The sequence below is a fragment of the Nanorana parkeri genome, unplaced genomic scaffold (genome assembly GCF_000935625.1).
Source record: "Nanorana parkeri isolate BGI_ZX_2015 unplaced genomic scaffold, ASM93562v1 scaffold8, whole genome shotgun sequence".
Taxonomy (NCBI): Eukaryota; Metazoa; Chordata; class Amphibia; order Anura; family Dicroglossidae; genus Nanorana; species Nanorana parkeri.
The window spans coordinates 1,546,254-1,574,241 of NW_017306276.1; the positions used below are offsets into that span (position 1 = coordinate 1,546,254).

A 27,988-nucleotide genomic window follows, 5' to 3' on the forward strand; every position below is an offset into this window, starting at 1 on the left:
CCCAACTTGTAGGCCATCTGACCTACCTTGAAAAACAAAATGCTGTTTTGGGATTTATTCGTTGTGACAAAATGCTGGGGCACTGGTCATGTAATCTTAGCCAAAGTGAAGGATTTGTGTTCAGACAGAACCGTCGACTAGTCAGCAGTGCCTGTTAGCTGTACAGGTACTCCAGACTCGATTGTATGATCATAATGATTCACAAAACTCATTTAATCTAAAATAACATGCTGCCTTGTAAGATTTTATTTAATATAAAAGTTACCTTTTCAGGCAGGAAGGCTTTTCTGCATTCAGGTATACAAAAGGGGACCTTATATCTGGATTCAACATTTTCACTTAGGACTGCAGAGAGGAGAAGTGCCAGGAGGTATGGTCATCATTTCTGGGAATCAGTGATTGGGCTGCCAATTGTAAAATAAGGCCCAGAAAACGACACCAGTTCTTCTGGCTAAGATCACCTGATCAATGCCTCGGAAGTTGCACATGTGACCAACAATGGGGGAATTGTGGACTGCTGGATTCTTTAGGGTTAGGTATGTATTTTAAGGGTATGACTTCTTATGTACAACCTTAGTGATAAAAGTTTATTAGTTTAAAAGAGCAACAATTTTCTAAAAATATTTATGCATCTATGTCATATTATTTTAGATCTATTGTGAATGCCTTAACTTATCATTCATATCCCGATAGCAGCAAATATACAGTAGCTTATTGTGCTTACTTACCTCTGAGATATGGCTCCCCATGCTCCATGCTTATTGGTCAGAATGTTGAGGATCTTCTGTTTCAGCTGATTGGCTGTCACATGATCCCTATGTTTGGCTGCACTGATGAGATGATCACACATCTTTTCTTCTTCTCTCCTATCTGCAGCATACTGAGCACACTGTGACTAAAAGAAAGAAATACAATTCATTACGTCATATTCTTGTTGAATGTTACCCCAAAATGTAAATACTGTATACAAACAAGTAAAGTTATGCAGAAGGCTTCACAGCTCCCAGGCTTCCTGGATCTTTTAGGTGAAAAACTGATAGAAAGAGAATAAAGAATGACCTAACTTATAAAATATCTGCAGATGTCTGTGCAAACGTTTAAAAATATATCTCTTTAAGTGTGTTACTGGCTCTAAACCTAACACCTTTTTTTATTTACTTCCAGTTGACAGAAAAAAAAATCCTAATTTATAAAAATAAAAAATGATAAGGAGAGCAAATTCATTCTTTAAATGTTCCTTTATTGGAAAGCAAATAAGCAATTAGCACAATAGTCTGACTCTTTAATGAGGCTAATATTTCATTCTTTAATTGGAACGCAAGATTAAATTATTACGCTTCACTCTGAATGATGGTTTCATGAATATTAACAGTACATGAAAGTGGATGCAATGATTCAGAGAAATATTCGGATATCTGAAAAATGACTCTCAATATACAAGGACAGCACATATAAAGAGATTACACTGCAGGAACTAAAGTAGGGTGGTTCACATCATCTAAAGGATAGCTGTACTTTTACACTAAAAAGAGAAATTATATATATATATAACATTGGAAATATAATAGCTTACGTAGCAGAAATATAAGAACTGTAATGACATCATGCCACCATAAACATTACTATGTTTACATTCAGTATATGACTGAGGTTTCATCCATTCTTCAATTGTATTTACAGTGAAACTCTGGACATACAGCAAAATACACAGGTGCAATACATATACAGGTACACTACTGGTTTATTGTTTTCAGGGATGTGCAATCCTGTTCAGACACTCTTGTGATTCACACCTCTGTCACACCGCATAGCCAGAAAGATCACTATATTATTACCAGATTTAGCTTTTTAGCTTCATGGATCATATGTCTGCTCATTGCACAGAGGCAATTCATTGTCCAAACCACAGCCTGAAGAGTAGAGGTGATGCTGTCAGCTACAAAGATGAACCTGAAAACAGTGTTTCACCTGTCTAGCTATACAGCCATATAAATAACAAGACTGGCTTAAAGGACAACTGTACCTTTGTGCAGTTGCCCAATATTAAATTGTCCCCACCCTCCAAGTGCTGTCCACTAGGTCTTATACTTCTCTTCAGCCCTGATCCAGCGATCTTTACTGTATGACGCCACTTAGTCCTGGAAATGGCCGCTCAGTACTGTGAATGCACACAATTCCAGGATCTTGTCAGAGTGTGAAGTCACCCATTCCTGCACAGAAGCTAGGTGTAAGGCAAGAATAGTTTTTAACTTTTCTCCAGGGCTTTTAAATAGGGGGTTTGGAAGACTCCTGAATTGGCAGACTTTACATTTTTGGGTGAGGTCCTTTTCACCAAGTTTACCTGAAATTCGGTTTTCAGTGAATCATTTTGACTAAATACTTTAACTGCATCTCATTGTTAATTCATGTAAAACATGGTTTGCCTTTTTCCAACTACCAGCTGCCTGCAAGACTTCACAATATAAACATACAAAAATCTCAAGATATTTTAGGGTATTTGTAAACAAAATGTATCTTTTCTTGCAACTCCATGAGTATCACATTCTATAAAAATACATTAATAAGATTAAGAACATATACTTTAAGTCAGACAAAGCAATACCCCCCAAAAATAATTTTAAAAATCATTAAAAAGCCTGACTGTGATTTTAGCTGGTCACAAGCACAATACAGAAGGCCACAATAAGTGCATTGTGATTTTCAGACATTTGAACCTACTGCAATTATAACAGCTCATTATGAATTTTGTGAAACTGGTTCGATTTTGCATCCAATTAACAAAATTCTGGAATATTTTGTGTCTAGCAAATATTATTTGGACCAATCAAAATTTCAGCTCATCTTTACAAATATTGAAGAACAATCCCTAGAAAACTGCATAGGACAGTGTTTTTATTTTTTTCCTTAAAAAAAAGGAGAACTACAGCTGCCTAAATCACTAGGTATAAAAAACATAAATATATATAAAAAAAAACCCAATATAAAACCTCACAATCTAATGTCTCTCAATCTGATCTTTTCTTGTAAGTCACAGCACAAGGACTAGTACATCAAACTGCAGGCTTAAGAGAACTGTCTGAAAGAGATAAGAAGCTCATCAAGTCTTGGGATGGCTTGTGCTCTGCAGCTGGAGGGCACCTTTATAGAACTCGGACACAGTTCTATATTTAATTTTGTCTATTCAATCCAATCTGCTTCATGTCAAATTCACAATGTCCAAGCTACACATACAGGGACACACACATGGTCCACAGCTATTAAAAGCACACTCATATGAAAATCGAAAATTAATCCTGGAAATGCAAACAGAACACAGCCAACCTGTTCAGAGATTCTCTTTTGTATTAAATCATGGCTGTAGTACACCAGTTCTCTCCAACATATTTTATCAGTAATCTGTTGATACTTACATTTTTATATCAAAGTAATAGAATTGTTCCATGACTGGGCAAACAGAGAAAAAGCTATCATGTAAACTCAGTGGTTCTCAACCTTTCTAGGGCCGGGACCCCTTGGTAACATTTGCCAAGTTGTGGTGACCCCCAAAAAACGATCGCAGCGAAAGGTTTACTCTGCTCCATTGAGCAGAGTAAACCTTTCCGGGAGAAAGTGTTTCTCTCCCGGGCGGCCGGGAGCCCCTATCTAATAGCAGGAGACTCCCAGCGACCCCTGGCAAATAGTCATTCGACCCCCGAAGGGGTCCCGACCCACAGGTTGAGAACCGCTGATGTAAACTGGTCAGGAAGGGACAACAGTCTGAAGTGACTGTCCTAGATATAAGTAGGTGCATTGATCAACACAACTGCCCGGAAAAACTGTGAGGTGGAAGCCTGCTCTTTCCCAGTTCTGTAAACGGAGGCTGGTATTATATTAAAAACCTTTCAACTGGATGGAGGAGGCTTATTTATGCCCTTCTAGATCTCACAGATCCCAAACTTGGTGAACCATGTTTCTCGCTCAGAAGGTCATGAAACAGGACAATCAGATAGTATCCCGTTCCTCCTGTCCTCATTAACCATTATATACTGCTGAGACATCTCCATCTTGGCCAAACTTGTTTTTCAGCAAACGTAAAGACTCAAAATATCACAGGACTAAGACAAAGAGGATACAAGCTTAAGCAGAAGTAGGACTTTAACTATTAACATGTCATCAAGTGAGTGATTGAAAAAGGTATGATATGGACTAGGACATGGCTTAGATTTTGCTAATGAGAAGAGAAGGGATCATATATGATTTGTTTTTAAAAGATGCCAAGTGTAGAAAGCAACAATTGTATAATTTTTTTATACAACTTAGGGAGTCACTGACACAAAACAGAATGCTGTCAGTGATGTTTCATCTCCAGACGTCCATACTTGTTGCAGGTTGGTGACTTGCTAAATGTTTAAAAACAGTCCTAGAGCTAGAACCTTTTAAAACAAGTAATTAGTGCTCTCTTAAATTTCTATATTGACACCTTGCTTATGAAGTGTAGGCACAAGATGGGAATTTTCTTCAGACGTTCTGAAATCTACAGCAAACTCAAACAGCATTATATCTTAATTAAAGGTCTATATTGCTCTGCAGAAAGCCAAAAGTGATTCTTAACGTGGGCTTGTCCAGTCCACCACTATGTGAATGATACCTGCACAGAAATTGTTTCCAAATCATCAGAGAGTGAAGAGTTGGCTGGTTTCCTATTCGAAAATGAAAACCATTGTCTGAGAGGCCCATGTCTGTAAGCATAAATCTCTCTTGATTTACAGAAAAAGATTTATAAAGTGGAAGGACTACCTCTGAGCACATCTACTACCAGTATGTCTCCAGAATCCAGGGAGCAGAACAGAGGATGTATATATTCTGACTACTGGCAGACAGGTTGATAAGAGATGTACCCCATGCAAAGTGAAGATAATGTCTTTTACTTAAATAAAAACTACAGAAACTGATAAAAAGTTCTTATCCCATGCGAACGTCTCTTATAAGTTAGGGAAAAGAATACTTTGTATACCTAACATGAAGGTTTATGTAAACAGTAATATCGTCCAAGCTCTTCACATCCTTGCCTATACTCCAAGCTTTTCTCTAAAATGAATCTATCCCAAACTAATTTTAAAAGAGTTCCCTCACCAAGCAGAGTGCCCCTAACTTCAAAATTTGAACAAGAGTCAATAAGCTGGCATGGGCCATACGGATCAACAGATGTCTACTCAATTTAGCAAGTCTACTGAAATGAGCCACCAAGCAAGCAATTGTAACAGTCGACGGTTATGTCTAATGCGGATCTCAGCTGCGGAGTGTGTGTGAAGTGTAATGTTTGGGCTCAGTTTTGCGGAACCCCAATGCACTCAGTACCAAGGGGAACCGTTACACATCATATACCCCTATTCCTATGTGGTGGAGATGTATTACCCTGATGCTATAGGAGGCAGCAGGATCTGGAGCTATCAGTCTCTGTAGTTTGGGTTGGAGGAAGTAGCAGTAAAGAGTTGGAAGTAGATCTGCATATGTAACCGGTGAGTAGGATCTTCCTACAGCTAGATTGGATTTGGGGTAGGAGTATAAGCAATACAATTGGTTACTTGATACGTAATTTGTTTGTCTGTAGTTGCAATGGTTTGAGAAATGGCTACTAATAGGATGAAGTGAACCCGCATGTGAATTTGGGAGATTGGAACAGGATATCTCTCTAGACACAGTTCTATGAATCAGAAATGCAGTTTATGGAAGTGAGAGCAACCAGCAGTTGTGAAACACCTCTCACGATACATCAATCCAGCAATACGGTTCTAAGTAATTGGTGCAACAGTCATATTATAACCAACTTGTTTCCTTGCACAGTTCATCAACTCAATTTTAGTAGTGTATGAAAGGAGACAGGAGGTTTGAATCTGTGTAGCTCCCTCCTGAATCCCACTACAGCACAACCAGCTTAGTGAGTAGTAGTAACAGCTGGGAATTATCCCTTTACTTGCATTTGATTGAACTCTCTGTAGACAGCAGGGAACAACTGTGGATGGTATCACTATTCAAGATGAGTTGTTGGTACGGCTTCAGGATGGACCTAGGACAGGTTCGTTTGGTAATGGTGGGAGGCAGCGATGGAACAAGGCTATTACTTCGTGCAGTAATGCAGTCTCTGTTTCAGTACAGAGAGTCACTCGCTCGACGATCCAGAACGATAGTACGCCGAGTGAGTGGCTCAGCTGTGCTTTTAAGGAGTAGCTACGGCCGGGGGGAGGAGTCGACCGTGATGTCACGAACGGACCGAACCCTCTGACACGGAGCTCTGAACCGTGTGGGTCTATGACAGTGAGCAGAAGATTCAGTGCTTGGCGGGCCGACTCTAAGGGAGTTTTGTGTGCCGGGGTCTTGAGAGAAGGCTTGGGAGCATTCGTTGAAGGCTCTCTCAAACGAGGCCAGTCTTGCGCAAGCTTTCCCTCTTAATTTTGTACGACAACTGGATGATCCGACCCCTGAGGACAGGTTTATGAGCCTCCCATAGGGTGACAGGGGAGATATCAGGTGTTTGGTGGATTTGGATATATTCTGCAATGTAGGACTCTAGCAGGGTCTTGGTGGAGGGGTCGGCTGGAAGGCAGTCATTCAAGGTCCAGGTCGGGGAGCAGGGTAGGAAGAAGTATTGTTACAGCTGAATGGTCGGGCCACGGAATCGGCAAGATGTGAGAATGAAGAATGTGGGGAGTTAGGGTTGCAGAGGTGAAGATGTGATCAATCCGGGAGTGGACTGCATGTGGATGGGAGTAATGTGTGTAGTCAATGCTATGTGGGTTGACCTCCCTCAAGCTATCTACCAGTGAGTAGGAGGACATTAGATCTCTGAAGGGTTTTGCCATGTGCAGGCAGTTAGGAGAAATTTTGGATTTATCTCGATGCGGGTACAGTACCATGTTGGAGTCTCCACACATGATGACTGCACCCGTCGAACGGGTGCAAACTTTGTCTAGGAGGTCCCGAAAGAAGGCTATCTGATCCACAATCGGGGCGTAATAGGAGACTAGCGTAATCTCCTTATCATCCAGGAGACCCGTGAGGATCAGGTAACGTCCCTGAGGATCGCGGGTCTCCGAGTGGCACGTAAAGTTTGCTGATCTGCGGAAGCCAATAAGGACCCCTTTCCTTTTGCACGAGTCATTGGCCATGTATATCTGCGGGAATTGGGAGCTGAAGTATTTGGGGCAGGACGTTCTGGAGAAGTGAGTTTCCTGGAGGAAGATTATATCAGTGTGGGCAGATTGGAAAAATCTGAAGGCTTGTGTCCTCTTGTTTGTGGAGTTGAGGCCTTGCACATTAAGGGGTCAAATGGGGATAAGGCTTATGGTACTCACCCAAACTGGTTGAACGAGAGGCATCTGGTACCGATGTCCATATCGACACATGGCTCGACTCTGAATGCAACAGGAGGATCCGAAAAGGGAGGACAAGAAGGTGGGAAGATGGGATGACAAGAGGAAAGGGATATACAAGACAAGACACATCAAACAGCAAAACAAATACGAAAACAAGTAGTGGATAGAATCCACAACATGCCTGGAACGTTGGGCGGATGGGACTAAAGTACCACATACCTCCTAAGGTATCCAAGAGATGGGGAGCACAGTGACGCGCTCGCCCAGGCAAAGATATCTGCAAACAAAACGTTTGTCAACCTTGTATATAAAACATTGTAGAATAATAAAGAATCTAGAACATGTCAGTTAAGTACATTAAATATGTTCAACAACAGAATTTTAACAGAACCGGTGGTGTAAGGGGGGGGTGAGTTAACTAGGCATTGAGAGGTACATTCCTAGGTCAAGTGGCCTTAAGGTAGTATAGGGCAAATAGTAATAGGGTTCTATTACTATTTGGTAGTCAGAGGTAGTCAGTGTCTAGTGCGCCAACTAAGGGCCAAGGCCGAAAGTCAGTGGCGGCTGTTGGTAGGCTCTAGTAACTGAGGAGAGGCCTGCAGCATGACTGGTGGGGGTCTGCGGATGGGGGCCTATCACAAGCCTGCAAGGGTTACGATAATAGGGCCCTGTCCCACTGATGGTGCATAAAAGTGGGTTACATGTAAGTTACCAACAATGCTATAGTACAGTGAATCACCAACAAAAAGGATATTGTGCTGGAAATACGACAGTTGAAAAGTAGGGGGAGTAGGGAAAAGGGCTCGCTGCACAAGTGTGAGATGAGAGGGTTCGATGGTTAGGGAACAGTCCCTTTTCCCAGTGGGATAGACAGGTCCCCACAGTGGAGCAGAGGATGGTGTCATAAGAGGTGATCATCAAGGCACTTCGGGAGGGTCCGTTCTCTCAAGTGGAGGATTGGTATAAGAGATAAGGGTCTCAGCAGAGGCGATCAACACTTGAAGGGATGGTAGATCCGTAGAAGGAACGGGGAGTCTCGAGGTCCAAGTAGAGTTGGGTGGGCACGACAGTTACCAACGCACACAAATAAGTACCTTGCCTTAGTCGGTGTCAGGCTAAGGCAAGTTGACGGTTGGGGAGGTTAATGCTGCGGTCTATATACTTAGTTGCCTGGGCGAGCTGCGGAGCCGTCTCAGAAGGCATCTTCCATCGGCAGCTGCGCGCATGCGCCCCCATGTATAGTATATTTTATGATGAGGAGTGTGAGAAAGGATGGACCCTGTTCGTTAGAGTGGATCTAGTAGGAGGGGCAAGTGATACAAGTTCTATGAATCAGCAATGCAGTTTATGGAAGTGAGAGCAACCAGCAGTTGTGAAACACCTCTCACGATACATCAATCCAGCAATACGGTTCTAAGTAATTGGTGCAACAGTCATATTATAACCAACTTGTTTCCTTGCACAGTTCATCAACTCAATTTTAGTAGTGTATGAAAGGAGACAGGAGGTTTGAATCTGTGTAGCTCCCTCCTGAATCCCACTACAGCACAACCAGCTTAGTGAGTAGTAGTAACAGCTGGGAATTATCCCTTTACTTGCGTTTGATTGAACTCTCTGTAGACAGCAGGGAACAACTGTGGATGGTATCACTATTCAAGATGAGTTGTTGGTACGGCTTCAGGATGGACCTAGGACAGGTTCGTTTGGTAATGGTGGGAGGCAGCGATGGAACAAGGCTATTACTTCGTGCAGTAATACAGTCTCTGTTTCAGTACATTGAGTCACTCGCTCGACGATCCAGAACGATAGTACGCCGAGTGAGTGGCTCAGCTGTGCTTTTAAGGAGTAGCTACGGCCGGGGGGAGGAGTCGACCGTGATGTCACGAACGGACCGAACCCTCTGACACGGAGCTCTGAACCGTGTGGGTCTATGACAGGAATGGAGAGATTTGGGTGGGCAGAATGATTTTCCCTTCTAGTAAATATATGTTTTTGTGTGGCAGCAAAAATAGAAGCTCTGTCCATTTCATGGCTACACTGCAGGATGTTAAGAAGTCCAGAAAGGGCATCACTTCTAAGGGAAGAATTACTCATATGGATAAGGTGTTGGAAAACAGTGCAGTGTAACTTTTTTTGCTACTGAACTTAATTGAAATGTCACAAAGTGACATTTCATTCACTTCTATGTACTGCAGCATGTTGTGATGCTGTGCGCTGCGTCACAACAAACTGCAGTGAAAAAAAACTGCATGTACTATTCTTTTTTCTTCAGCACACATCACTGCAACATGGTGGTGTGAACTGACTACACTGTAAACAAGGCATTTTGCTTTGTCTATGCATTAGGACTCTACTAGGCAAAGCTGTTCAGTGCAGCCTAACGCATCTGGTGTGAAAAGGCCCTTAACGTCTAATGACTCATTGACCAGAGGTTGCTCATTGACCAATAACTGCTTGTTGCCTCAATAAAAATGTAATTCTGAATACAACTCTCACCAGAATGAACATGAGAAAAGTGAGAGCCAGTTAAAAAGTTTTGCGCCAAACCAAAGATGCCAGATGCCCCACCTGAACTAAAACCGCAGTGAAAGGGAATCTCTACCAAATCTACAAAAATAGTAGAATGTAAATGTTTGCCCTCAGAATTTCCCTATGATGTGATGAGAGCCTAAGCCTCGAAGATTAACCCCTTCGTGACTGACGACGTACAGTGTACGTCGCCAGCATCGGAACATTTGCTCCCTGTTGGCATATTAAGACACTGTAATATACATTGTCTTAACATATTTCATATATGTAACCTGAGAGCATACTGAACAACAAAGCAAATGAGTCCAGTATTCTATTTCTAAACACCCTTTGATCTAAACAATTCCTAGATACATCCTCACACTATTTACAGGCAAACACTGTAACTCCTTTGTAAAAACGTACCATAAAGACCTGCGGCAATGCTATTTATTATATAGAAACTATTTCTGAAACGACAAGCGTAAGTAACGTGTCCAAACTTCTATTGATCCTAAAACATAGGATGGACAATCTGGAAAAGTGTATACTGCTCTGACAATGCGAAGGAGATTTAAAGAGGCTCTAAAGCTTTTCATAATAAATCTAGGCTCTGCATTATAACAGTACATAATGGAACTTTTTTTATGAGGGAATTCCTCCAAGCTGCAAATATGTTCATACATTTCAGACAGGGAAGTAAATAATAAACTTGTTCCTTGTGCTTGACAATAACCAAAGCTTTTTTTTAAGGCCTGAGCTCAATTAAACGCATGTTCTTTTAGCTAAAATATGAATAAAAAACACCCCTGTGTATGACGTTACAAGGGACGTGATGATAGATTGGAAACAGAAAGTCAGGACTTTATCAACAATGCTGCTTACCTCAAACTCAGCGTGTTTGTGTACATCCTCTGCTCGCTGTCTGTTCAAAATGAACTCTGCTTCATTTGCAACCCGCACTATGTGATCCTTCATGGCATGGCACAACAGTCTGGAAGAGAACATTTGGAAACATAAGACATGTAGCAGTTTACAAAATCCAATGTGTTTAAAATATTTAAAAAAAAACTAATTTTCTTAAAGCCTGAATTCACTGAGAGGAGTGTATCAAACCTGGAGCAGACAGTCAGCTTCTCTCTTCTGTTTATTTGGTTAATATTTGAAAGTGAAAGATAGAGGCTGATTGGTTGCCGTGCAAAACTGCTCCAGATTCTGTCTGCTCCAGTTTTGATCAATTCTTCTCATGGTTTTTTTTTTAAACTTTTTTTATTTGCTGACAGAATCTACTCAACCTGAAATGTTAACTACAGATGAATAAGAAATTTAACATTAGTCAGGGGAACTTTTAAGTTTTACCTATCAGCTCAAATTGTTGAGATAACTGGTACAGAACTGTACACACCACTAGCCTTTTCTATTTACTTTTAACAACTTTAAAGGACAATATTATTTTATTTGAAAGATATAAACATACAAACAAAATAAAAACACTTTTTTGCAATCATATTTTTCAAAATGTAACTTTTAAAAATGTAAACTTTTTAATTAAAGAGTTAAGTCAACTGAATTTTTTTTACGCCAATTGCAAGAAACGTTACAAATTTTTGCTCAGTATGAATCAGAATACTTCTTCTTGCTAGATTATTAACAATATTCAAATTCAGTCAGAGGTGATTAATTTCTGCAGTCTGATATTCCCACACTCCATTTGCTTTCAATGGGTTAGATTTGTAAATGCTTGCAACAGTTTTGTCTGTAAAATCAGGCCTTGAAATTTGGGATCCGATGATCATATTACAGACATTATATGCAATTTTACATCTCATTAACCTTGCTTTGTTTTAATTATAGTGATCCTTTTGTTGTAATATTTCGAACTACCTAGTTTATAATTTCAGTCTGTCCTTGGGAACACTTTAATTTAACCGCCCATTCATCAACTGTTTATGTCCCGTTAATTGTTGACAACTGCACAATTACATACCCTGGCTATGATTGATGAACTGCATTCACATGAGCAGTAGCCAAGAAGAATAAATATTTATAACAATTTATTCTCTTCAGATTCCTATCACAATTACCAGAAGGCTTTTGTAAAGCACACTAGTGAGGATGCCTCAAGGCTTAACACTTTATACTAAATGCTCTCACTCTCTAATTCCATTGTTTATTTGTACCATCAAATAGAAGACATAGCATTGGTCACAGTGAGGCTTGCTTTAGAGACCATAGAGGAAAATCGCAGCCCATCATATTTTGGCTTTTACTTCCAGCATGTTTCAGAGAATGACAAGTCAGCCCTGTACCTTAACGTCATGAGAAAAAACAACAACTGATTTGTGCTTCTTTTAGGCAAAATGTCCTTAACATTTCTGTAAATACACCTAAAGCATTGTTCCATTAATATAACAATTGTATTGTTTTCAGATTCTAAGACAAAATAAAACAGATAGATGAGGGTTCTATGTATAAAATAAGTAATAAAAAAAAATATTAATCTAAAAACTCTAAGAAGTCATAATTCTGATACATTGTCCCTGAACTTTAAAATAACTCTAGCCAAAACAGTTTCTTTAATTTTGGATAAAGAAGGGACAGCATAGGACCTTTGGTAGGTTGTTATTCCTGTCTGTGTCCTTACTGCATGAACCAATGACAATACTGAGACCATAATTGAGAGGAAATTTCCACAATGGGTCCATGCAAATCAATAAACATCAACCACTTCACCTTACTAACCATCTAAAGAAACAAAACAATTTGGCTTAAAGATATTTCAGTCATACTTTTCTACTAGGACCCAAAGACTCTTCTATATATTAAATGCATCCCGGGAATAAAACCTGAGCAAAGTGATAGTAACAAGTTCCATAAGGATTTTGGAGTGCTACATATCACAGCCTAATTGTACTCACAATTTGCACAATAAACTGCAGCTAAGCACTAAATCATACATTAAAACATGATGAATGATACATTAAAACAACCCACATTTTTGGAATAACTGAGATGTATTGCACTTCAATGACACTCTGAAACTTTATGGGCTTCAATTTTTTCTGTTTACCTAATACTGAGCTATAGTTCAAAAAGTGAGTGATTGAAGTAGCACCTTGGACAGCACTAAGTCTTTCAACTACAACATTATTCTCCTCGCACTCCTGATTACACTGATATATGAGTACGGAAAGTAGAGCTGCGCTGACCAAAGCAGATGGAACAGCAGATGGATCTGCAGATTGGTTTCCCCAGATTCTCAGTGTGAAACAACCCTACAGGGCTAAAATGGTGCTGATGTAGAAATCTTCCATGGCTTTGTATACAATCTGTTTAGCTCTAGTGTTGAAACCAAGGAACCAAAACTGAAAACATGTTGCTAACATTGTTAAGAGCTTGTTTAACCTAAGCAGCAAAGCAAAACTAATCTAGACATTTTCTGTAAAAAGGACTTGCCTTCCTTCATTGATGAGTTCAATAAATGCCAATCCTGCGTTCTTCTGAATCGAGTTTTGCCATTCCTATGGATACAAGATTTCATTATTTAAACAATACTCATATAACCAACAAAATAGAAGATTTGGAAGTGTAAGCTGATCATTTTACACAATCTACAACTTATAAATGAACACTATTGATAAAATAATACATTCCTATAACTGTATGTGGTTAATGTTTGTAATAGGGCTGGTACTGATTAAAATTTTCGTGTTCGCTTCATTGAAATTCTTTTAAATCGATTAATCGATTAATTTCGATTAATTATAACGCACATACAGATCCAACTACATTGGCCTATACACATACAGCACAGCAATGAAGTAATAAAATGAAGTAGGATCATACTAATCCAGCACGTTATTAATCTCACGTGCCCCACTCAATATGGCCGCCGCTTGAGTGGGGCAACTCAGAATAATAATGTGCTGGATTAGTGTGATCCTAGTTCATTTTATTACTTAATTGCTGTGCTGTATGTGTATAAGCCAATGCCTTGGCTGGCGCTCGTGCAGAAAGTTTCCAAAAAATGTTAATCGATCAAAAAAATGTTAATCGATCAAAAAGATTAACGATTAATCGAGAAATTAATCGTTAATTTGCACAGCCCTAGTTTGTAACAATAAGATTTGGTATATTACTTTATTATTTCAAATTTCCATATTTATATTTTTCTCCATATTCACATAAAAACCTGACCAGTAAAGTGACAGTGACGGGAGTTGGGACAAGCTGTAACACTGGCAGGGCTGGTTACAAATAATTTTAAAACGGTTACTTGCTTTTTATACTTTTCTGGTTTTTTAACAGTGTAATTACTCTGCCTCTGCTCCCCATTACATCTCAACTACTGACTGGTTCATGGTTCAAAAAAACTCTACATAAAAAGAGACATCCCCTAGAGCTGGCCATACACCTTACAATTTTCTGCAGATTTCATGTGGTCAGATGGAAAAGGTGCAACAGATTCCTCCATCTACACTTAACTGTGTGGATGGAGAAATCTCCACCTGGGCCAATCTGTTGCACTTTTTCCATCTGACGACAGAAAATCTGCAGATAATTGTAAGGTGTATGGACACCTTAAGAGTGTTAAGTGGGCAACCAGCAGATTCAGGTTTGGAAGTTTTAATATTAAATACCCTAACAGGGTATTAAATATTAAAACTTTAATACCCTGTATTAGTAGTGTAGTACATAGTACGACTTCGGTAGCGGGCCCATTTTAAAACAGACTCCCTGCTATTGGCTTTACAAAATAAGTGATTATGGTGGCTCAGCTGCCGCCAGATGGCTTCTAGGGGCTGGTAAAGTGCCCGCCGTGTTTCCCGGGCTCTGCTGCCCCTCCTGTGGGACTGGGACTGGAATCTCGGGTGTTGACGGGAAGCTGGGGAGAAGAGCGACAAACATCAGTTCACCGATCTCCTCCCCGCTCTTTAGGACCGGGAGCAGTGCGTTTTGCATCACTTCCGGTCCCTGACCTGTCATTGCTGGGCTCCTGAAGCCCAGCAATAAGCTATTAAAGTGTGATCTGATCAGATCACACTTCAACAGCTTAAAGTGGAAAGGTGACACTAGTGGCCTTTTGGACCCCTGGGGGTTGATTTACTAACCTTATAAACACACCACGAACGTGTATACACCTCTGTAGTGTGTTCCCTCCCAGCATGATCTATGGGTGGAATCTAAACACCTTTGTAGTGTGTACACACCCAGCAGGTGTGTTGTGCAAAGCCCTGCCCTGAATTGCAAGGTGATGTTGTGTAAATTAGCTCTATGTTGTGTTGCTTGCGTTGATGAATGCAGGAATGTAAATGCATGAGCTAACCATTTTTGTCTAAACTGTGAAGCAGCATTATATATGCATCATGTGCATGATTTTTCCATATATGGCATTAGTGGAAACATGCTTATAGAGACTTTTTGGTTGATAGATACGCTTTGCTGTGTAAAAATCACACGCACCTGGTGCGTGCGTGTGTTTAGGTTAGTAAATCACCCCCCTAGTGTCACCTTAAAGAGTACCTGTCGCCGCCAATATGCTATCACATGGAGGCTTGTAAGCTCCCCTATGTAATAGCAATTCAAGTAAAGAAAAAACAAAGTTTTAAAAATAATATAGAATAAAATAAATGTAAAAATAATGTAAAAATGTTTTTAAGTCCCCTGCGAGCACATTCCCGCAAACATGCTTCAGGTGCACCTGTGTACGAAAACAAAGATTGCGCTACACATGTTGGGCATCGCTGCACACACCAGCGTGAGAGCAATAACTCTAGGGCCAATATTTACGCGTATCTCTAAAGTGATGACCTGTATGGGTTTTTAAAGCGTAATTTATATAATTTTTTTTGCCGTTTCACAGACGCACGTAATTTTTAACCTGGGCATGTTGGGTATCTATATACTCGTCGTAACCTCATCTTTCATATTTTACAAAAAATGCACGCACTCAAGATGATGTGTACAAGCCCTTAAAGTATATTTGCACTTATATATATATATATACACACACATACTCTTTTCTGAAAACTCTAAAACTGAAGTTCTTCTATTCTCTTTACTTTCAAGAAGGGGGCTTGAGTATTGGGGAATTAATATTTTCCATAAATAACTATGTCTGTACAGTGCAGGCAAATCTTATTAACTGTTGTAAACTAGATTTAAACACTGTCTGTCCTAAGAAAGAGTTAACGATCTAGAAGCATTTTATGTTAATGAAAGTTAATGCAGTCTGCTCCCCTTGATCTTGGGGGCGGACTCACTCACACACTTTTCACAGTAGCTTACAATCTACCCAATGGCATCCAAAATATTTGTGGGTATGCTGTGTGAATAGAAACACAAACACAGAGGGCTTTCACAAATTTGACTGCAAAAGTGGAAATACATTTTAAAGTTAACAAGGGTACAAAAAAAAAAAATAACACCTCAAAAAACAACTTTCTTTTCCTACTTGCAATGTTTATTTGCATATAAAAGAACAAATTTAAACACATCATAGCAACACTGTAGTTACAATATATATCAGAGCAATAGATGGGCAGGTCGTACAAAATTGTAATCACCTTACAACCACCGCACAACGAAAGTCGTGCAACAGTTGTAAGGTGTATGGGCAGCTTCAGAGTAAACCATCAACTGTATAAGGTAGCCGTCTTCTCTTCTTGTCCTACAACTCTTTCCTTCCAGCAGTCATTAAGTCATAGCACAGGAATAAACTTGGGACATATTTAATTTGTGTCCTCAGGACATGTAATACTACAGGGAGCAGTAATCTGTTTTCAGAGTAGATTTTCTTAAACAGAATATGTAAGCAATTTCATGCCTCACACTGCCCTGTCTAGGAGCAGTCAAAGGATACAACGAAGGTCAACGATGCCACAGGCACTGACCACTGGAATCTTTCTATCAGCTGTTTTAGGCAGAAGCCAATTGTCTGACAGACACATTTCAGGATGCTACTTCACAACACTCATGTATATATTTTACCCAATAGACTCAGAATTGGCTATCATTAAAACTAGAAATTAAACACTATTATAATTTATATCTATGTAATAAATATCATCTTACATTCCATATACCTTTTGAGCACTATATTTGTATTGACAGGAGCCCATTTCACCAGTTCCTTCAAGTTTCATACAAAGTCTTACTTTTTACAACTACTATAAATTGAATTGAAGTAGTACTAAAGCCTCTGCTTTTCTTCTGCAGATACATCCCTTTTGCCCTAAGAAAAACTTACAAAATAATGATTTATTTTTTTCCAAAATTCCTAAAAACACATTTATTTCATGTGAATTGTGAAGCTTCTAGTGTCTTCTGTGTGGCATCCAGCAACTGCCGGTATGAGAGTACATGCTGTGATTTACTCCACATGACTATGTGTCCCATCAACTTTAGTGCTATTGCTCATACGCGCTGGAGCCATGATTTCACCATTGCTATTCCCCTAGGCTGGCTGTGTATGTGCAGTCAGAGGTGGAAGGTATTCTATGAGCATGCATGTAAGGTTGGATCTGGTAGGGCCCCATAGAACCCTACAAGACAATAAGTCATCCCAACAGAAATCAAGGTCAGCGATGGGGGAGCAGCTAAAACGAGGAGAGAGAAATTAAGAAGCTTATCACTAGACAAGGGAATGGTGGCTGATGCAGCATTAAGTCAGGGAAGGTTATTCCTCAATAATAACTAAATCAGAGAAGGCCACAAAAAGAGGCTTTTCTGGCTAATACAAGCATCATATGCTTGTTGCCACTTTTTATATGCCTATATTTAAATTGAAGTACATGCTCACTTTAAAAGCTAATTCCACCTTTTGCAAAAAAAAAAAAAAAATCATTATTTCAAGCCGATTTAAAAAACGTGTGTTTTTATAAATTTTTTGCAAAGCACCACTAATAAGTGGATTGGGGTGAAATGCCCATGCTGCTGCAGACTATACGAGGAAGCCCCAGGTCTGTGCTGAGTTTATGTTACAGGACTAGAGGAATCAAACAATAGACCACAAGTGCAGTGATGTCACCGCAAATGTAGTCCATTGAGATCTATGTGTCCCTCTGCCATGGTGGCAGATGAGACATAGTATTTTCATGCACACCCTGTGAATGAATAACGCGGCTGTGTGGACAAAGCCACACACAGATGCACTGAATTCAACTATAGACAAGATGCTGTGGGGAGAAGAACCCCATAATACAGTAAAGGGTTGGGGGCTGTGACATGAAACATGGTCTGAAAGGTAAAATTAGCCTTTACGAAAAAATAAAGCTAGAAACCTTACGTATGTAGCTATATACCAATACATTACAGAAAAAACCTGGGTAAGCATAGGAGCAAAACATTTTGGAAAGCAGTAGAAATTGTAGAAACACCGGTGGAATCTGTAGATGAGGTAGAACAGAAGACTTTATTGCAGAAAGCACATAGAGAAGATTAACGCTTTGTCGTGTTTCGCGTTGCTGCTTTGTCGTAAGGATTCTTATGCACACATCATCTGTATGTGCTTTCTGGATTTTTTTTTTTTTTTTACATTTTTGATATAGAACAAAGGGTTGGAACTTCTATGGGATTTTTATTGCTGTCTTTGTCCTGGTTACAGAGATTTCCGTTCCCCAACAGCTGTGAACAAGCTCTTCTAATCAGAGAATGTAGACTGGGAGGATTCTGTGTTGAATGAAATTGCACTGTGACTGGATACCTCAAGATGTCTCTGTTGTCTAGAAAGCACAGAAGCATCCTGTTTTCATTATATACTACAGGCAAAAGTATCTTTGGTACAGTGATGGTCTCCTAAACAGTGCATCTTGCAAATATAAAATTTTACTTTAAACATTTCCCAAATATGTGTTTGCTGCAAATCCAACCAACACTTCTGAAAGAGTTGGAAGCATGCTGGTTCTATTGCAGTTCATTAAGAGGAAGGGGATAGTAAAGGATACGCTATAAGAAAACTTCTATGGGGCTCATCTTCCAGCCATGAAATTTGGGTACACAAGCCCCATAGAAGTCAAGGGGGGGGGGGCACAACAGCCAGGAGGAGGAGATGTCTGCATCAGGATGCCAACAAACAATGGAGGCCAGGCCTGTTGGAACTGGGTAAATATGCATATGCGAATGGGGAGGGAGGGAAGGAGGGAGCAGGGTTACGTCAGGGCCTAAAGGACAAATGCACTTTGTTTTATAGAACACTTATCCTTAAAGGGGCATTGATAGTAAGCAATAAAACTAATCATAAAGAGACTAAGAAGTAAATCACAATTTCTTTAACTGCAGCACCATGCTATAAGAAATGTTCCTTTTCTCTGGCACTGGGGTAGGGACGGGAGGGGAGGAAGAGGGTTAGCCTTTCCCTGAGGATTGAAGAAACTGGGTACAGAGCAGAATAAGAAATAGAGGACAAGGAGTCAATAAGATAAGTTTAACGTTAGTGCTAGCTTAGGTCAAAGCTCAACTCCAGACAAATCTTTTTTTCAGTTTTGGATATAATATGGAAGGGTTATAACCTCTGTGATTTTGTTGTTGCTGCTTTTTGACATTCGCCCCCCTGTGCTAATGACATCTAGACATGCGGGAGACTTTAGTTGGAACCAGCCATATTTGTGTAGTGCATTAAGAATTTTACTCCAACTAACTACCCGCCAAGGTGGCTGCATAGTGGAGCAAAATATATGATATAAAAGGACAAATTGCTAGACACACTGAGGCTGACTTACTAAATGAGTGGAGAATGTTTACACAAAAAGATTTGTGTGAATATTCCCTTTTAATTATCCCATCTTCTAAAAAGCAAATTATTGTCTTAATTCATCTGCACATAACTAGGTATTCACAGGAAACATGAATTTGCATTTCACATGATTGGATAACTGAAGTGAATATTTTTACTGTGTAAAAATTCTCAATCCCGTTAGTAAATCAGCCCACATGTATCCCTGCAATAAGGTAAAAGCTGATGTGTCCAATAATGTTCTGTAGGTCATCCAACATATCACAAATTCACTTTCAACAGGTAATGCAGACATATTGGTGAAAGCTGATGTTTGATAAGTTGCAGGGAGTAATGTTTTTAAATAAAGTTACTTTTTGCCCCTTATAAATAGTTTGGCTATACAACTACCTGTATTTTTCTCTTAGCAACCAATTATTTTCTCTTTCCTTCTGCTACAGCTGGTATCAATACATTGACTTGTTGGAATAACACACAGGTCTTCTGCCACACACTTTATACATAGATTGATTGATTTCAGAAGGTTGTACTTTGACTGCTGCTCGCTGTAAACATTTTTAACATTTTTAACTACCACAAAATATAATTTGGGGGAACAAAACTGTAAAACAAAAAGCCTTAAGTGCACATCACCTCGTAAACGCGCGTTTGACGCACGTTTTGTGGGCTGCAAATCGTCGTTAAACCATGCACCGCAAAACGCACGTCATACACGCATACTTTGAACGCCTAGGTGGGAACCCAGCCTAAAGGAGAACTATGAGGTGAGTGCTTTTCACTCACCTCATAGTTCTAGCCGACCTGTGACAATGAGACTGTCACAGGTCGGCTCAGTAGATCGGGAAGTGAGCGAACACATACAAATTTTCATGTTGCAAGGGAATTTTCCCTTAGCTTGGTGAATATGGTGAAAATTCACTACACAAAGAATACCCAATTATATGCAACAGTATTTTTTAGGGGATGTCCTGAAATTTCGGTCACCAAAACATCAGGCAAAAATGGTTCTTTGGGCAAAATGCCAACATTACAAATGAATATGAAGTGCTCTACATCACTTCGTGTTCATTCATGATTGTGGACATGGTAACTGAGGTAACTGATACTATCTCCTCAATTTATGAATAGACAGGAGTACACGGTATAGAGGCTTCCTATTCATTCACAACAGGGGCTGCAGAAAAAAAAAAAAGATTTACGACTCTGTGTCCTCAATCTCTTTTTCTATTTGAAAGGGTTCCCCAGACCCCTGATATTTCACCAAAGCCCCCAACAGTAGAGTAGAAAAAAATATTAAAAAATGATTTTAAAAAAGGTTAGAAGTAACATTTATTGCACATTAAAAAAAAAAATCTACTTATTGTTTTCTTTTTGTCTTATTGCTTCTTTAACATGAATGGTTTTTGTTAAGCGTTGAAGCACAAAAATGAAAACCTCACTAAATATGACTTTTTGGGGCCAGTGCTACTATGTCTGCTAACAATTTACTCCATACTTTCACTTGAACATAGATTTTTTTTTCTAATGTAAGAGAATATTTAGATTACATATGTAATCCAAGAACATGTAAACATTTAATCAATTGTAAATTTGTATCATCCACAACAACGTGATTTGCCTTATAAAAGAATTCAGCACCGTCATTTGCTATAGTTGTAAAAGGGTTAAAATAACTGAATGAGCAAAACCTGGAAGCAATTACAAAGAACTCTAGTATCTGAAAGAAGACAGGGACATATATATATATTTATACTTTTTTTAAGAGGAATACAATCTGCTAGTCATCAAAAAGGGGGTAAAAGTAAAATCCCTACACCACTTGTTTTGAAAGCCACTAATTATATTATCACAGGCACTAAGCAGGCTGAACAGAACACAGTCTGCCCAAAAGTAATATGCTTTTAATTATTCCACCTGTTATACAAGTGACTTTACAGTATGTAAATGAAGATGGAAATGCAGATAAATAAAAAAACACCCTTTAATTTAGAATAGGGAGCACAACCAACTTGCTGAGTAATTTAGTTTTTCATCCAGGGACTGCTGATGAGTATCAGTCCACCAGACTCTCTAAATCTAAGAACCCCCTGCTTTTCATGTAAGAGCCAATCCAAAACACACCACTTCAGGCTCCTTGATATCTCTATTATACAGAAAGCTTCATGTGGAAAAAAAAACATGAGTACTAAAAAGAGTAGGTAGGGGAGGATTGCGGACTTCAACCTGCAGGCAAATACATCAAACTGGCCCTTTCACACGAGGCCCAGCCTACATGCAAACATTGCCCATAAGCAAAAGACAGCATAGCATACAGAATGGAACGATGTGGAGAAGGGAATGTACAGAATGATGGGGTGTAGAATATGGAATAAACAGTACAGTGTACAGATAATGATGGTGTGGAATAAGGTATGTGCAATACAGCCTACAGAGTAAAGCAGTATGGAATAGGGAATGTCCAGCACAGTGTACAGAATGTAGTGGTGTGCAATAGGGAATTCCCAGTACAGCTTAGAGGGTAAAGCAGTGAGGACTGGAGAATATAAAGCACAGCATACAAAACAAAGCAGAGTAACACAGGAAATGAACAAAATGAGATGGTTTGGAATAGGACAGGTAGAGCACAGTGTACTAAATGAGGCGGTGTAGAAAATGGAATCTATAGCAAAGTATTCAGAGACCATCACGTTCAGGGCCAATTTACACATGTGCACGTTGACATCACTGCCACAATGCATCTGTTCTACGTTGAGTGCCATTCATTGTAAATGGCACCCCAACACATCGTACAGTAGAGCGCAATGCAGCACAGCGTCCCACAAGGCATATACTGTGCATTGTGTGTGGTACGTTTTTAAAGGGTAGGTTTTCTCATCCACTGTATTTTAATGCGTGCCATGCCCCACAACACAATGCTTAGAAGTAAATGACCCCTTCATCTCGAAGCCTAATTTGTCGGAGAATGAACTTCTCCACACCTTTCATTTCCTTAATTTTAACACAGTTCAGTAAAAATAATTTGATAAAACATAAATAAAATCAGAAAATTGCAGTATAAATCTTGCAAAAAAAAATATTCAGTACTCTGGATGTAGTCCCTGCAAGACAATAGAACAGTTGTTTGTGTATCATAATTTTCAGTTTTTTTCAACCACAGATGTACCACAGTATCAATCAGATGTTTTAATAGACCAGCCTAGAAGCTTCACCTGGAGCTGCTTGGCCTATTTTAGCTGCCCTCAGGTCAATGTATTTTTCTGAGGCAGGCCTGTGCACGTGTAGCATAAACTGATTAAGAAACAATGGGTTGAGACCAAACAATGATGCCTGAATGCTGGTAGTTGCTCAGCAGTGCTGTTAAAATAGTAAATTATGAGAGGCTACAATGGGGACACTGATGGCAAAAAGAACATGCCTGAGGGATAGAGGAATTGACTCCAAAAATGCATTAAAGCACCTTAACTGTGAACAAAAAATTTAGCTTATTTGTGTACCACTCGGCTGTAGATCCTCCAACCATCTCTGAATTGGTGCTGACACTGTCCTTCCTTTCGGAGGGTGGCTACTTTTGTTCTCCATGGTCCCTGTGTGTGTTGTAAAGTAGCCATCGCTCCAAGAGGACTCCCGTGATGGACTACAATCTCAATACAAATGAGTAAACTGGTTGTCAGATTGTAGTCCATCATATGAGTGAGCTTGGTGCAGTGGCTACTTTATAACAGATGCAGGGACCATGGGGAACAAAAGTAGTCACCAATTCAGAGATGATTTGAGGATCTACAGCTCAGTGATGCACAAAGAAGATATATTTTTGTTAATAGTTAAGGTACTTGAATGTATTTTTTAATGTTAAATTCCTTAGTTTAGTGTCACTTTAAGTTTATTACAGTAGGAGTGTTTTCGGGACAGCATTAAAACTGATTTTTGCCTGACGATACTTTATAATGTGATTTCCCTGTCCTGAGCTGATTTTATTTTACAAACTAGCACATGGCATTTATAAGTAGGGGGTGGGGGGGGGTGTTCCACTTAATACTTTCCAGTCTTTGTTGGTGGAACCCCTCTACACATCACCAGGATGGTACTTTGCGAATAAAAACATCACGCTTTCTGAACTCTAAGAATGCAGTGATGCAAACAGGGGAAATGATGGGCGATGGCCAAATCAATGATTATGTGCCCTATTACAGACTTCTAAAACACTGAAAGCAGATTTCTTCATTCACCTAGAGCTCCATAGGGAACAGAAGTCCTGATTATGGACCCTGCAGAATTTAGAAGGCAGCCCATATGAAATTAATTATCTATGACATGTACCTTCAGACTTTTGTAATCTGATAGTCCATGTAAATTTAGACCATACCTCGAAATAGGAGCCTCTGGCAACAGTACATTTATTCAGGAGCTCAGATAAGGAGGGAAAGAAAATCTAACATTTTTGCTAATCTACAGTTGTTAACATGGAATTTCCATCGTAAAGGGCATAAAAGTATCTAATTTGCTGTAGCAAATGAAAGAAAAACAAACGTGGCATTTCCTCTTCCTCTCTGAACATATACAGTAACCTAATTCCTCTGTTTATAATCCAAGAAAAAAAATTGGTTAAATATGTCCAGGCTCTGACTTCTGTGTCTGCTCTAAAACATGGCAAACCTGATGTAAGCAAATAAATTTAGTGCCATATGCTTTTTTTGTCAGAGGAAGCTGTCCGAGAGGATGAGCAAATGAGCTGTTCTACAATAGTCTTCTGCAGGAGACATATTAGTCATCAGCATCAAAGTATTCAGTACAACCTTTCTTGCACTTGATGAAAAGTCAGCTAAGTTATTCCTCTGTACTTACCAATTACAAATCCTCACCGTACTAAATCATTTAAAGAGGTTTAATTTTACCCAGAACAACCAACAGTTTGGTTCATCAGGAGAGCTGATGAAGTTTTACTTGGGGAGCCATCTAATGACAATCTCCTGCCATAAACCACTACCAACAACTACACCCCCTTTCACTCTTATGCTTCCCAGGCTTATAGTATAACGAGGCAAGGCAAAACTTTTTTTTTTTTTCGGATTTGGACACAGTGATTAGGGGTTAGATACACTCAGTGGCCAGATTATTATGACCACCCCATCAGTACTTTGTTGGGCCACGAGATGTTGAAAGGTGATGCGAGGTATCTGACACTGCACTGTTGCCCTTCTGTTGTCTTGTACCAGTCTTGCAACTCTCCGTTCTGCCCTAACATTGACTAGTCGCTGACGGCCACAATTCGCACGTTCAGACCCAGATTTTCGACTGACAGTTCAGTCTTTAAACACTTTAACAACAGCTGCTCTTGAACATTTAACGAATTCTGCTGTTTTGCTGATACTCGCTCCATGGCTCAGAGCGCCAACAATCATCCCACGTTCAAAGGCTGTTAAATCGCGTTGATTACCCATATCTTCCGAAAAAAATCACTTCTACTGTTGTGGTAAACAACCTGCTTCCTTATTTATAATGGTCTGGCCCTCTAGCAACTTTAGCGCGAAAATATAGCTAATTATAGTTAATTTGCCTACAAACGTCAGGTGGTCATAATAATCTGGCCACTCACTGTATATTGTCAGCTTTTTATAACCGTTTGTTTTCCCATTAGAGAGATACAGTCTCTAATTCTTTTGATCACCAATGTCACCAAGTGAAAATTAGGGTAAATACAACATTTTTACTTGTCACCAGAACAGAATTACATGGTGAATCTTTCAATGGGGACAATTGTTTATATAACAACTGTTTAAGAGGGATTTCCCCCTCAAAATATCCTTTCATTTCCTGTTAAGTATACAGGACAGGAAATAAAGGGAAACCTAATAAGACAGATATCGCAAAAAAAAAACAAAAAACCAAACACAACAAAACACTGACAGCGGTTTTAAGATATACTTTAAGTGACCAAGATGTTTGTAAAGGGAAATCTTTCAAATACAAATCATTGCAGACTCAGGAGAATTTAGGGAATAAAACTAACAAAAGAACGTGAAAGCAGTAGGTTTTCTTGGCAGGGTTCTGATGGTAACATTGTAAATCAGATGTCTTTATAATACTCTACTTAAGGTAAACCTGTCAGTTGGCCGATTCAGAGTGAAGAGGTTTTTCTTTAAAGTCCACCTTTTCTGCTATGTTTTCTTACAATCCCAGCACTTCCATACAGACCCATTCCCTTCCCAAAGCTCTGAGTAGAAATCCTTGGGTAAGCTCAGTGTTGGTGCTCACAGAAGACTTTTCCACTCCCATGTGGCAGAACATGGTCAAGATTTGTGAATGGCCATTCAATTGCTGAACACTGCATTGGTCACATATTACCTCTCATAGTTAAAAGCAATTAATATTGCCAATGGCTCTGGCTGGTGAATGGGGTGGCAGGAGAGTGCAGTAAGGTATCTACAACAGAGGGGAGGGGGGTCCATTAAGTTTAAATAAAAAGTAAGCCGGTTACTTTGCCCAATGTTTACTTTCCAAATACATTTAACAAGTGCAAGCATATGCAGAAACTTCAGTGCATAAACAGAGACAAATACCAAACCAACAAGGCGCCACCCTGATGTAATTGAATGATGGATATTTATCTGCCTGCACTTTTCAGCATTGAGACCATTAATTCTGACTGAATCCACAACTCTATGTGCAGAAATGGAAACCCACACCTGCAAGAAGCTTCACTGTTGCTGGCACTCTTCCCTGTATTGCTCTCCATGCCCTTGGCAAACTAACTACATTCCTGTTGCAACCAATTCTTTCAAATTTGGACTTATCAAGCCCAGGGCACCTGCTACCATTTTCTCCACACCATTTGTTGTGTTTTGTGTATAGGGGAGTTGCTTTGATCTGGTTTCCACAGCAAAGGCATAACTTTTAAGCCCCAAGTCTTCCATGAACAACAAACTTTTCTGGACTCTAGATGGGTGAACAAGGCCCACAGGTATCTGAGTGGATAGTGCCACTAGACATCTTCCAATTGTGAAAGGTAAATGTGTCTTTCATCTGCTGCACATCTAGAACCCGTCTTCCTTGAAAATTTTGCATGTAAGTGACTTTCTGGATGCAGAAGTTTTTGTTTTTACAGTGAACTTAACTTTTGCAGTAGTAGAGCATGGTTTTCCTCACCCAGTTTCATTCCTCCTGCACAGCTGATTATTTAATAATAGTATTACTTTTAACCTACGTTTTATCCTATTGATTATTAGCACCTGTTTAGCAGAGCTGTTAATCACACACTGGACCACATATGTCTGCAAAATGCTTCACTGTGTGCTAGTGTACCTGGGGGAATTGATGTGGCTTAAAGACAAAGGGTGTAAACACCAAATTATTGCTTTGATTTAGTTTGTTTATGCACTTTGAAGGCTGTTTATTAATAAATACAATACAATACATTTCATTAATTTGGAAAGCAGCCTCCCTTCTTCCAGTATTTTTCCAGTGCCTAAACATTTTGCACAGTACTGTTCATACACACATGTGTATTGTTTACCAAACGAGTCACTTTTATGTTCTGAACTCTTTATTAGAATGTTTTAATTTGAATTATGCTCCGTTTGCATGCACACCACCCAAACAACTCAACAGATTTTACAAATCCAGAATGTTTGTACAGCGTTCCAGCTGGCTGTTTTTAAATAACAGAAGTACATATTTTTCTGTAATTCTATTTCATATCAATCTACCATCATCTCCTGCACACCAACTAAAATATTTAAACAGGCTCAGTGGCAGTACCTGGCCTTGTTACTAAAAATGAGAAAGGGGCAGATTTGGGGTGACTTTACATGAAATTGTTTCAGAATAAACTAGGAAGCCCTTCAGTGGAGAGTTACTGTAACTCATGCCATGATGCATATAATAAAAAACACATGATAAAGAAAAAAATGGCTGCTTTAAAAAGAATCTCAGACTTATTAATTTAGGCTGAAAGTAAAACAGTGCCGGCAGGAGAAACTTATCTGGAGATCATCACCGGTGAATATGATGTGTGTCTACCTCATTTTAATGCCTAAGTGAATCCCTTTCTCAAACAAATCAACATTCTGTCACTGATTATCCAAATCTGAGCTCCAAACTGCATCTGCATCTTGATCCACATTCAAAACTCTACTGTCCAGCTATGCTGAACTTTGAATTTGATCAAATACCTCCTGTGCCTTCAACCATGTCTTGGAAATATATCAGAGACTTGGGCTGGCTGCTGTTTATTTATAAGCCATTTAGGATGGGATACTCTTAAGGATAAACTTGTATGGCATTCATTATGTTTGACCTTTAACATTTTTAAGTATACTATAAGGTTTTAACAGCTCTATGGTCATTGTAAATTATACCCCCCCCCCCCCAAAAAAAAAAAAAAAAATTGAATGGCTTA

The 27,988-nt window shown here is 39.4% G+C and overlaps 1 protein-coding gene across 4 annotated transcripts in view; it reads right to left on the reverse strand.

The window, feature by feature from the left end:
- The window catches only part of NBEA (neurobeachin), a 553,993-nt gene that overhangs the window by 201,579 nt on the left and 324,426 nt on the right, over positions 1 to 27,988 (reverse strand). For all 4 annotated transcript variants that reach the window (XM_018554206.1, XM_018554199.1, XM_018554191.1 and 1 more), the window contains 3 exons: positions 13,317 to 13,381; positions 10,746 to 10,854; positions 729 to 895 (listed from right to left, as the gene is read on the reverse strand). In XM_018554206.1, the coding sequence (XP_018409708.1) occupies positions 729 to 895; positions 10,746 to 10,854; positions 13,317 to 13,381 (341 nt within the window). The remainder of the gene's footprint in view (positions 1 to 728; positions 896 to 10,745; positions 10,855 to 13,316; positions 13,382 to 27,988) is intronic.